Source organism: Colobus angolensis, unplaced genomic scaffold, assembly GCF_000951035.1.
Source record: "Colobus angolensis palliatus isolate OR3802 unplaced genomic scaffold, Cang.pa_1.0 Scaffold232, whole genome shotgun sequence".
Lineage (NCBI taxonomy): Eukaryota > Metazoa > Chordata > Mammalia > Primates > Cercopithecidae > Colobus > Colobus angolensis.
Window position 1 is genome coordinate 3962467 of NW_012115511.1, and position 13031 is coordinate 3975497.

The 13031-nt window shown below is 37.6% G+C and overlaps 1 protein-coding gene across 1 annotated transcript in view; it reads left to right on the plus strand.

The window, feature by feature from the left end:
- The window catches only part of VPS41 (vacuolar protein sorting 41 homolog (S. cerevisiae)), a 184620-nt gene that overhangs the window by 90147 nt on the left and 81442 nt on the right, over nucleotides 1-13031 (plus strand). The window contains exons 6-7 of the mRNA XM_011944508.1: nucleotides 295-357; nucleotides 3651-3716. Of these exons, the coding sequence (XP_011799898.1) occupies nucleotides 295-357; nucleotides 3651-3716 (129 nt within the window). The remainder of the gene's footprint in view (nucleotides 1-294; nucleotides 358-3650; nucleotides 3717-13031) is intronic.

Genomic DNA, 13031 nt, shown 5'->3' on the forward strand with positions numbered 1-13031 from the left:
GCTACTTTTCATATTTTTATTAGAGACGGGGTTTCACCATATTGGTCAGGCTGGTCTTGGAACTTCTGACCTTAGGTGATCCACCCACCTTGGCCTCCGAAAGTGCTGGGATTACAGGCATGAGCCACTGCACCTGGCCGATGGGATTGTTTTCATTAGATATTTACTAGAGGTCATAGGGCCTTAGAATTATTAAATGTTCTACTTTTCTTATTGATAGTATGTGTTCATACAGACTCAGTAACCTTCTCTGTTGCTGTCATGGTGAACTGATACAATCCATTTTCTTTGTAGGTGCAGGTATTTGGACTATATTCTGGAGAAGAATTTCATGAGACTTTTGACTGTCCCATTAAAGTAAGTATTCAGCAAGTTTTACTTTTTCTAAGGGTTTTCTCAAGTAAGGCAATATGGATTACAGTAATTTGAACATTACCACTTCTGTATTAATTTTGTCAGTAAGTGTCTGTTCAACACTTCAGATGTACTGGATACTGTTTAGACGCTATGAAAGAAGACAGAATGTGTATTTTGTTATTGTGATCTCAGTCTGTCTTCAAGGGTATTTTATTATAGTGAGTGAGATCTCACACACACACACACACACACACACACACACACACACGGTCTGTGATAAAAGACTCAAAGAGGTAGAAATAATATTAAGCATTCCAAATCTGAAAGGAATCACTTTTAGCTGTTCTTGTCAGTGATGGCTTCATTGGTGGAGTGATATTTAACTTGGCATTAATAAATGGAGAGGGACTGATGGGAGAAGCTGGTTTTCCATGTGGAAGAACGACACAATAGAAATGGAGAGGCCAGAAAGTTCAACTTGTGTTCAGGAAATAGCAAGTGGTCCATTTTATTTGGTACATAAAAGACTGATTTGACAAGAGAATGTGGAGGAAGATTGGGCTGGCTTTACATTCAGGCTAAAGAATTTGGATTCCATTTGGTAGATAAGGAGAAATTACTGAATATTTAAGAACAAAGTAAATAAACTGAGCTGAGCTTTAAGAAAATTAATACAGTGACTGTACACAGTATTGATTGAAGGACAGATAAGAGTCAGCAGGACTAGTTGTTGATAAAAAATATGGTAGTTGAAGTGTCTATTATAGTTGTTGAAGGAAGAGGTCATTTATTTTTTTCACTTGTTTATTCAAACATTTATTGACCAGCAGGTAAAGGAGAGATAGGGTCTGATGTATGTTTTAAAAAGTTGAATTTGCTGAAGTGGAGGGTGATATAAACAGGAGAGTGACTGGGGACAAGAGACAATTTAGAAGCCTAATATAATACTCTAGGCAGGGCATTACATGATCTCAATGAAAAGAGTGATAGTGAGCATTCAAGATGGAGTGGATGAAATTTATTTGGACAGCCTGTGCTAAATAGACTTAGGGAACCTAGTGATGGCTTGGATGAGGGTGATGAAAGATGGAAGAGCTCACTGTCAGTTCAGGTTCTCGCTTTGGGGATGGGGTGTTGGATGCCATCAGTTGCAGTAGGATATGTTTGAGTAAGGACATGGCTAGTTTGGTCTTGAGTTTAGATAAGTGTAGTACATCAGGTGGGGATGTTACAGAAGTTTTGGAAACATGAATATGGGCCTCAGGATGGAGATTGGCCCTTAAACACAGCATGATAACTGTAGTTGAATAAGGTGAAGCTATTTTAAAAGATATTACCCAATTTAGAGCTGTAGAGTGAGAAGAAAAGACTGATGGTGACATTTTGGAACACTCTAACTTGAAGACTCGGGCTGTGGAAGAAAAAACAGCAAAGGAGTCTAAGAAGAAGCAGTTGGAGGGACTGGAATGAATCCCAAATAATGGTGTCAGAAAAGCCAGGGGAGAGAGGGTTTCTACGAGGAGGAAGTGGTCAGCAGTATCAAGTGCAGTGTGGAGATTAAATAGCGGGAAGGACTCAAACAAGGACATTCTATGTGGTAATTATGAAGTTACTGGTGACCTTGCTGAGGACTCTTTTCAGAGCAGGAGGGTCACTATACATGAAGGAGTAAATTGGAGGTGAGGAAGTAGAAACAACCAGTAGAGACTCTTCTTTCAAGAAATTTGGTAATAAAGAAGAGACATCATCTGGTAGAGAGAGGGGCCATGTCCTGGGAAGGTTTCTGCCGATCATGTTTTGGTTCATGGCAAAAACCAGTAAAGAGGAAAAGATTAAAAATAAAAGAGAATGCTTGGAGCAGCACTAAGCAATGAGATCAACAGCTTAGGTAGAGAAGATAATCTTGGAAGAGAGTCCTAGACCCTCTCCGCCTGTGAAACAGGCATGAAGGAAGTGGACTGAGCCCAACTATTGCAAGTTAGGCAGTGAAGGAGGAGCACTTGTGGGCAATGATCCCGATGGCTTTATTTTCTTACATCTGAAGGGAAAGAAAAGGGTAACATAATGTGATTGAGGAGCAGAGATGTTTGGAATCAGTCACAGATCTACAGTTATGCATTACGAGAGAGCTAGGGGGAGATTTTAAGAATGTGAAACAATAGAATGTGTGAATCCTTCAATATTGGTATTGAGGATGGATTAGGAAGGTATTGAAGGGAAGAAGGGCTAACTTGGGAGGGAGGAGTGGTTAGAGCAATGAAGGGTCATATGCTAAGCCTTAAACATGACACTGTAGGAAGAGGAGTCTATTCCATTGTAGGAAGGAAATATATCAATTAGTACAAGTATAAAATGTGTTTAAATGAAGGTTTATAGAAGTATAATTGTGTGGGATTTTGCGTGTGTGTTTACCTAAAAAAAATTCTCTATGTTAAATTAGAAAAACACAAAATTAGTTAAGTTGGTGATTTCATGGGTGGTTTGGGGATAAAGAGAGAAGGAGGTGGAGTCTTTGCAAGCTTACAGCCACAACAGATGAGCCCCAAAGATGGAGGTGTACTGAGTGGAGCCACGAGGGCTTTTGTTTTCACCCCCTCTCCAAGATGTTAATGATGTTATGTAATCATAAAGCCCTTGCAAATGAAGGAAACAGTAACAAGGGTGGTGGGGCAACCTTAAGAGAAACCTGGGTAGCAAGGGGCTGGGGAAAGATTGGATGAGTGGGAAGCAGATGAGAACCACAGGAACAGGTTGTATGTAAAAAGGTAAGTCCTGAACGGTTAGCTCTTTGGGCCTGTAGCTCTGTTATCTCTCCATTGATGGGGTCTTGGTGTAAGTGGGCAGAATATCTGGGAGGCTGCATTGCTACTTGGTGCCATCTATCATTGGGAGGCATCTTGGACAATGAGTTAGTTGGCTTCTTTGTTTTTTTGTTTGTTTTGTTTTCTGTAAATTGTATACAGTTAGAAATAGTTGTGACATCTTGCTGCCTTGACCGACCTCCCTTACTGCCTCTATACAGGGGACATCTACTCATAGGGGTCCTCAGCCAGAAACTAGAACTGACTTATCCTGCTCTTTGAGCTTTGACCTGGCTTCAGAGAAGAAATCTTTTCACACAAGAAGAAAACTCAGATGTCATCAGTTGTTGTAAAATATTATTTGAATATATTATTTCCTACTAAGGTTTCAGGATAATTTTTAGATCATGCTGCTTGAACTGTATCAGAGGTTTTCATTCTGTGCTTTAGCTATGACTCCTAAACCAGAGTTGGGTCCTGTTTCTCTTGTAGATTATTGCTGTGCACCCACATTTCGTGAGATCCAGTTGCAAGCAGTTTGTGACCGGAGGAAAGAAGGTAAGTGCTGTGTGTCTCTACCTTGGTATGTAGCCTTGAGGGGTGTTGTATGTTTACTCTACAATTTATCCTTAATTTAATGTCTGGCTATTCATTAGGAGACATTCAAGAAAGACAGTTGTAATGAAATCTGATGATCATCATCTCTTGGGGGAGTTGTGGCTTCACTGTTTCTCACTACATTGCTTTATTTGTTGAGATGGAATCTCGCTCTGTCGCCCAGGATGGAGTGCAGTGGCATGATCTTGGCTCACTGCAGCCTCCACCTCCCAGGTTCAAGTGATTCTCCTGCGTCAGCCTCATGAGTAGCTGGGATTACAGACACCCACTATCATGACTGGATCATTTTTGTATTTTTAGTAGAGATGGGGTTTCGCCGTGTCTCTAATAAAGAAATGGCCAGGCTGGTCTCGAACTCCTGACCTCAGGTGATCTGCTCTCCTCAGCCTCCTAAAGCGCTGGAATTACAGCTGTGAGCCACTGCGCCCAGCTTCTCACTACATTTCTTTGAAGTAGATATAGGACAAGAAAATTAAGAGAGCTGTTACATCTAGAGCTTTGAAATATTGCCCCTTCCATTTAAAAATAACAAAAGCACACTTAAACTACCAATTTTTTTTTTCCTATTTTATTTTCTTCCCTTGTAGAAAATCTCTTGACGGCCTTAATAAACTTTTAGAACAGTTATGGCTACTCTTCACTGACATGTTCGTGGCACGTTTTATTATCTCAGTGTTATTTTAAAAATAAGAGATTGGGCTGGGCATAATGGTGGCTCACTTCTATGATTCCAACACTTTGGGAGGGCAAGGTGGGAGAATCACTTGAGGCTGGGAGTTTGGAACCAGCCTGGGCAACAGAGTGAGACCCTACTCTACAAAAAAATTAAGAAATTAGCTGCATGTGGTGATGTGCCTCTAGTCCTAGCTATTCAAGAGCCTGAGGTGGGAGGATCACTTGAACGTAGGAGTTTGAGGCTGCAGTGAGCTATAATTGCACCATTGCACTCCAGCCTGCGTGAAAGAGGGAGACCCTGTCTCTTAAAAAATGTAAAGAGAAATAAGAGAGAAAAACTTTCATATATTCACATTTTTGTTTATAGATATAGTAAATTCTCAAATTAAAGAATCTGCTTATAGAATAAGTCAAATTAGTTTTTTGTTTTCTGTTTTTATTACCTAGAGATCTTTTAAAGACTATTTTTATAATAAATGCTATCACCATACTGGAATTCCGAATATTATTTACTGTTTGGTTTGGAGCCAGTGAAAAGGAAGCAGTCTGTAGCTATTTCTGTAATAGTAGAGAGGTATGGAGTAGCTGCTTTGAGGCCCAGCTACTAAATGCTTTTAAATGTTTTATGATACTTATCTGTCATTTTCCCTTGGTTCAATAGTTAATAGAATGATAGGGCAGGAAAACCTTCTGGTCTTTCCATGACTTGTCATAATGAGTGGCAGGTTGGTAGATCCTGATTCCATTCCACGACATAAAGCCAAGATCACGCCGGCTTTGATTTCTGCTAGAGAGCCCCTCCTCCCCGCATCTCGCAGTCCATTGTTTTTCTTAGACTGTAGTCGCGTTCACCGTATGTAAAAATGTCCAGGGGACTAAGTAGTGGGAATTACAGACCTAATCTCACATTCCCTAGCTTAGATCTGCAGCTGATCCACTCCTGAAAAAATAACTACCTTACTTGTCTTTGTCTTTGTCAGCCTCAGGAAAGAGTAGCATTAACATTCCACTCGTATTTCTTAACTAAACACTTTTTGGGTTAAGAAATTTTATGTGTGATTGCATTAGGGTTCTCTAGAGGGACAGAAATAATAGGATATATATATAAAATAGTTTATTAGGGAGTATTAACTCACAAGATCACAAGGTAAGGTCCCACAATAGGCCGTCTCTGCAAGCAGAGGATCAAGGAAGCCAGTCCAAGTCCCAAGCTGAAGAACTTGGAGTCTAATGTTCAAGGGCAGGAAGCATCCAGCATGGGAAAAAGATGTAGGCTGGGAGGCTGAACCAGTCTAGTCTTTTCACATTCTTCTGCCTGCTTTTATTCTGGCCATCATGGTCAGATTGGCTGATTAGGTTAGATTGTGCCCATGCAGATTGAGGGTGGGTCTGCCTCTCCCAGTCCACCAACTCAAATGTTAATCTCCTTTGGGCAACACCCTCAGACACACCCAGGAGCAATACTGTACTTCCTTCAATCCAATCAAGTTGATACCATCACAGTGATATAGCATAAGTTCACAAGGCTGAAATTTAAACCCAGGTGTTCTTAGGACTGAAGATCTGGAGGAGAGATTTTGCTGTGTTGGTTTGTGTATTTTTTTTTTTTTTTTTTTTTTGAGACAGAGTTTTGCTCTGTCATCCAGGCTACAGTGTAGTGGCGTGATCTTGGCTCACTGCAAGCTCCACCTACCGGCTTCACACCATTCTCCTGCCTTAGCTTCCGGAGTAGCTGGGACTACAGGCGCCCGCTACCACGTGTGGCTAATTTTTTGTATTTTTAGTAGAGATGAGGTTTCACCGTGTTAGCCAGGATGGTCTCGATCTCCTGACCTCGTGATCCACCCGCCTCGGCCTCCCAAAGTGCTGGAATTACAGGTGTGAGTCACTGTGCCCGGACTGTGTTCTTTAATAATCAGTGTATTCGTGAAGTTTAGTAATTGCTTTTCTGCTGCAGGGGATACCTGTAGTCTCATCAAGTTTGCCACATTAATTCTGCTGCATGAATGTCTTGTCTCCCTGTAGGATGTCTGGGTGAACTGTGTCAGTAACATATTCTTCATCCTTTTACTTAGCATATGATATCATTTGCAGACATCCATAGAAAGGACAGTGTGCATGCAGCAGTCTGGGTCAGAGTCCATTGAATAGATCCATGAGCAGTGCAGGAACAGCAGAGTAATCTAGCATCTAATTATTGGTGAGGTAACATGAGAAGAGCTTGGAATTTATAGAAAGTTGGACATTGGGATAAGCAATAAAATAAGTAGAATTCAAAAACTGCTGAACAGGCAGAACATCAGAGGTTTGGTTTGTCTCTTTGGTTGTCACTGACTACTTGACAAGCTGTTCTATATTCAGTCTTCTATGAGAGTAATTTTTTTTTTCCTATTCAGTTCTCCAAAAATGCATCTGTTGACATCTCTTTCCAAGCACACACAAAAATGTTTATGTGTATATAAAATGAGAGTAAAATAAAAACAGTTAACGTCATCTGGTGAAAACTTGAATTAAAAATGATTTTGTTATTAACTTAGACATTCGGGACTAAAATAATTTAAAAGGAAAAACACACTGAAAAGCTGTGTATATTGTATATAAGGCTTAGTATTTGGGGCATGAGAAAAGCACGTGTATGATAGTTTAAAGTGAGGAATCCCGTGATTACCATGTCAGTGTAAGTAATTGGTATTAAGCCATCTATTTTTGAGATATTTTAAAATAGCTTTATTGGTACACAATTTGCATACCATGAGGTTCACCAGATGATAGTGTGCTGTTTAATGGTTTTAAATATATTTACAGTGCTTTGCAACCATCAACATAATCTAACTTTAGAACACTTTCATCACCCCAAAAAGAAACCTCGTACCCATTAGCAGTCATTCCCCATCTTTCTCCCTCCCCTCCTCTCATCCCTAGGCAACCACTAATCTATTTTCTTTCTCTATAAGTTTTCCTATTCTGGTTATTTCATATAAATGGAATCGTGTAATATATGGCCTTTTTGTCTAGTTTCTTTCCTTATTTTTCTAGGCACATCAATGTTGTGGCATGTATCCGTATTTCATTCATTTTTATGTCCAAATAATATTTCATTGTGTAGATCTATCACGTTTTATTCATCCATGTATCACTTCATTGACATTTGGATTGTTTCTGCTTTTTGGCTGTTATGAATAATGCTGCTATGAACATTTTTGTACGGCCTTTTATGGCTATGTGTTTTCATTTCTCTTGAGTATGGAATTGTTGAATCATATGGTAACTATGTTGAACATTTTGAAGAGCTGCCAAACTGTTTCCCAAAGTGATTGTTCCATATTACATTCTCATCAGAAATATATGAGGGTTTTAATTGTCTACATTCTCACCAATGTTCATTCTATTTTCTCTTTTTGATTATAATCACTCTGGTGTGTTAGTGATACCTCACTGTGGTTTTGACTTGCATCTAATGACTGATGATGTTGACCGTCTTTTCCTGTGCTTATTGGCCATTTGCATATCTTCTTTGGAAAAATGTTTATTCAGATTCTTCACTCATTTTTTAATTGTTTTTTTTTTTATTATAGAGTTGTAAACTTTAAAAAATAAATTCTTGGCAGATATTCCTTATTAGATACATGATTCACAAATATTTTTTCCCAGCCTGTGAGTTGTTGATGGTATCCTTTGAGGCACAAAAGTTTGTAACTTTAATAAAGTCACATTTATCTTAATTTTTTTTATACCTGTGCTATTGGTGTTGTATCTAAGAGATCATTGCCTGTTGCCTATTCCAAGGTCATGAAGATTAATGCCTGTTTCTTTTAAGACTTTTGTATTTTTTACTCTTAAATTAGGTGTATAACATATTTTGAGTTCATTGTTGTGTGTGATGTGAGACAGGAGTCCAAATGTATTCTTTTGCATGTAAATATCCAGTTGACCCAGCATCATTGTTGCAAAGACTATTCCTTTCCCATTGTCTTGGGCCCTTTGTGGAAAATTGGTTAACCATAAATGTTAGGGTTTATTTCTAGACTCTGAATTCTACCAGTCTATATAGCTGTCTTTATACCAGTGTCCCTTTTAGGTTTCAAAGCCACTAATTTTTCTGTAATTAGTTATGGGATGATAGCTGAACTACAGATGCTCCTCAGTTTACAGTTGGGGTTGTCCCAATAAACCTATTGTCAGTTGAAAATATCATTAAGTCAAAAATGCATTTAATATACCTAACCTACTGAACATCACATCTTAGCCTGGCCTACCGTAATTGTAGTCAGAACACTACAGTTAGGCAAAATCATTTAGCACAAAGCCTATTTTATAATAAAGTATTGAATATATAATGTAATTTATTGAAAGCTGAAAGTGAAAAATGAGTCATTGTATGGGTACCATCATAAAGTTGAAAAATCGTTAAGTCAAATAATCATAAGTCAAAGACTATGTACTCTTAAAACTTTGGTTTGGGGTTCTTTCCCTTTAAAAAGCCATTATATATCATCATTCTTTAAGGAAAACCTGTTTTTACTCCCAGTACGATTAAAGCACCCTAAGGTAATACAAGCAAATTATTTCCACTTACTAAAGAAGATATATATATGAGTATCTATCTATCTATCTATGTATCTATCTATCTATCTATCTATCTATCTATCTATCTATCTATCTAGATGGAGGGGTGTGTGTGTGTGTATGACAAAACAAGTCTTTTAAAAGTGTGATAATAGTTTGTGATTTAGAATAATTTATTTAAAAAGCCATTATAATTTATTTTACTTATGTTAAAGGCTTTAGAAACATGTAACTGTGTCCACAAATTAATGATTTGTAACATACAAACTTTGATTTATTTGGATCCATTAAATTTTATCATGTAAATATGTATTTAGTAAGTAGTAAAAAGTACCATTTACTTGATAAATTATAATGATCTGTTTGCATATGGTTAAATGGAGGTTTTTAAAACATGTATCAGCCTGGTGTGATTTGCAGAAATCTCCAGAGAATTTCCTTTTTCTACATGTTGTGTGGTATATACTTGTAAAGATTATTGATGCTACATTCTTTTGACATTAGTGTGTTTTGTTTGTTTTGAAATAGATTTATTTAGTTGAGGTATTTTAGGATGTGTTTTTCTAATTTCATTAAGAAATATATCTTTGATGTTAAAAACTAAAGGCATGTAGAAGGTGACATTAAGAAAGGAGGACTATTGTGAAATGATCACTTTCATTTTGAAAGTGTTCGCAAATTTTTAGCAGGAGCTGCTCTTTTTGTAACTGAGTTATAGAGGTTTATATCTTTGACAAATGAGGTAAACAACTACATTGGCTCAGTAGCTACTCAAATCCTTTCAGCTGCAATTTTAAACTAGCAGCATAAACTAGGCAGAACAATTTTGAAAAGCCCAACATTTAGCAAATGGTTATAACCTTGCAATAGTCATATGTCACAGATACCAAGATCCCTCCTTTGTTGAGAACAGGTGGCAGATCACATAGAGGGAAAAGAGAATAAAGACATATATCAGATAACTGGAGGTTATGACTTTCTGCCTTTAAGAAATAATTTAATCTTCAAAAAATTGGAGCAAAGACTAGCCAAATGAAGGTGTAATGTGGAGTAAAGACATTCTTAACCCTTAAGAACACTGATCTTTAGACTGACAGCCAAATAAATCCTTGGAATTATATGCCACCCTCTACAAACAATGGGTTAAAGTGGCACAGAGACTAGAAGAACTAAGTAGAAAAGTAGAGGACCACTATGAGATATTCATGAAGTCATAAGAAAATTTGAGAGAGATGTCTATTAATATTTAATAATTGTTTAGTCTTATTACAATTTTTGATTCCTATAAAAATTATTAAAGTAATTAGAACATACTTTTCAAAATAGTACTGCAGAACATAGCAATGCAGCAGAAGAAAACCTGAAACTGTAGTTTGACAGATATTTCCTTTTTAGTTCTCCTTCTTAGGTGTTTAGAGATAGCTCCTTATCCACCAGGGACTAGGACTAAGAGGCTATAGTTCTGTCTGGCATAAACTTTTATTTTAGGTTTTCAAGGTATGTTCTTAGTAGTTGAATGCAATAGCTGGATTTATGGACTCCAGTGCTTGACACATGAGCATAAAAAGTTTATTCCAAATTCTGTTTTGTTTCCATCTTGAAAAAAGAAAGAAAAGAGAAAGCACATCTCTTGAAAGTGCCATTGGAGAGAGCTTTCAAACATGTGAACCAATGAATTTTTTTTGTAAGTGTAACCTTCTTGTGTAGCAAGAATTCTAATACAGGAGCATGGCAAATGAAGTTTCTATTTTAGAAATAAATCTGCCAAGTGAATCTTGTCTGGAGTTTGTTTTTTTTTTTTTAATTGTCCAACTTTCCCTCTCAGCAGGTAAACTTTAGCTTCATAGGACCTTTACCTTTGAACTCTGAAATATACTTTGTAATAACTAGTTCTACTACTTTGACAAGTCATTAAATTGTTGTGATGCCGTTTGCAGTGGAGTTCACTTTTAGAAATGAGATAGTCAGCTGTTTGGCGTTATGGTGGGATAGAATGAGGGGACCTGGCCGCAGGGACAAGTTGCTTTGTAAGCTGGAAAATGTCAGTCAGCAAACAAGGAAAGGACCAGAGTGAATGAAATGAGGAAAATATGAAATGGCAAATTTTACCTGAAGGACAGAGATGGTAGTGTCAACCAGCTTCTGTAAGCTTCCAGCAGTGATCTGCAAATAATAAAATGGATTTTGAATCCTTTTTCAAAGGGGAGTCAATACGGGAAGCTTTTTATAAAACTGTAAATATTTCAAAAATTATTATTAAGATTATTTTTAAATTTTATTTTTCCCTTGTTATCAACATTATTTTTATCTTTTTCTAGCTTAATTGAGGTATAATTGACAAATTAAAATTTCATATACATATATACATATATATAGTGTGTGTGTGTGTATTTTTAGTAGAGACTGGGTTTCACTATGTTGGCCAGTCTGGTCTCGAACTCCTGACCTCGTGATCCACCTGCCTTGGCCTCCCAAAGTGCTAGGTTTACAGGCGTGAGCCACCATGCCCAACCAGATTATAGATATTTAAGTTACAATGATAATTTGATATATACCAAATGTATTTAGTGTTTATTGTGAAATGATTGCCATATTCAAGCTAATTAACATTATCAGTTGCCTCACATAGTTACCATTTTTTGGTGTGATGAGAATACTTACAATCCATTAGTAAATTTTAAGTATTTAATATAGCATTATTGAATATAGTAACCATTGTGTACATTAGATCCCCAGAATTTATTCATCTTAGAACTGAAAGTCTGTGCCCTTTTGGCCAACATCTCCACATAGCTCCCAGTCCCCTGGCTACAAATCTTTTTAGGATCTGGATAATCTTGGTGAGCCTTTTCATACCACTGCCATCCCTAAACATGAAGTGTAGGGGTGCTTCTTAATGTGTTTGTTCATCTTTGGGTCAGATTGGAGCTGGGGTTTTGTTGGCTAGAAGGGTTTTGACATTAGCAGTTCCTGTCTGTCTCCTGTCCAGTGTTTGGATCTCTAGGATAATATTTCCGCAAGTTGTCAGATGCTTGATTGTAGCCTTCTACCTGAAACTTCCTTCCACACTACTTACTATTGTAGTTTTCAAGTGAATCATCTGAATATTTTTAAGAATTAAAATTCGGCCGGGTGCGGTGGCTCAAGCCTGTAATCCTAGCACTTTGGGAGGCCGAGACGGGCGGATCAGAAGGTCAGGAGATCGATACCACCCTGGCTAATACGGTGAAACCCCGTCTCCACTAAAGAATACAAAAAACTAGTGGAGCGACGAGGCGGGCGCCTGTAGTCCCAGCTACTTGGGGGGCGGAGGCAGGAGAATGGGGTAAACCTGGGAGGCGGAGCTTGCAGTGAGCTGAGATCCAGCCACTGCACTCCAGCCTGGGCGACAGAGCCAGACTCCGTCTCAAAAAAAAAAAAAAAAAAAAAGAATTAAAATTAAGGCTTCCTAATTAATTCACAATTACACCACAGGCAGCCACCAATCTAATGGTTGCATGTTGAGGCATTGTAAATACATACCTTTATTTCTTCTAGGTACTGTGTTGTAAGTTGTAGTTCCATTCCTAAAGTTTATTTCATGCTGTCATCAATGTACCAAAATTGATTAAAAACCATTGATTAATAGGAAGTAAAACACAAATGTAACCTTCACAAGAATTTTTTTAGGTATTAAAAATGAAGCAATAAAACAGCTCTATTAAAGTATTTTTTGGTGAGTTTTCCTATGTGTGCTAAGCTATCTGAGGCTAAAATTAGAAATATAACACTTAAATAAAAATCATTTTCAGTCTGAAAAACAGGTGTTCTTCATTGCTGATTGCTTTTTTGATGTCAATATGTAGGACTCCTAGAGTATTTGAATGGTATCTACAGTGGTCGGGGTGGGAGAGTTGGGTCCATGGCAACTTCATTTGCCTTTATGATTCCCATTGCCTCATATTCATCAAATGCCTGTTAAAAATGTACTTTTTTCTTTAATGAGTTCAGCTAACTTTTTCATATAATATTTCC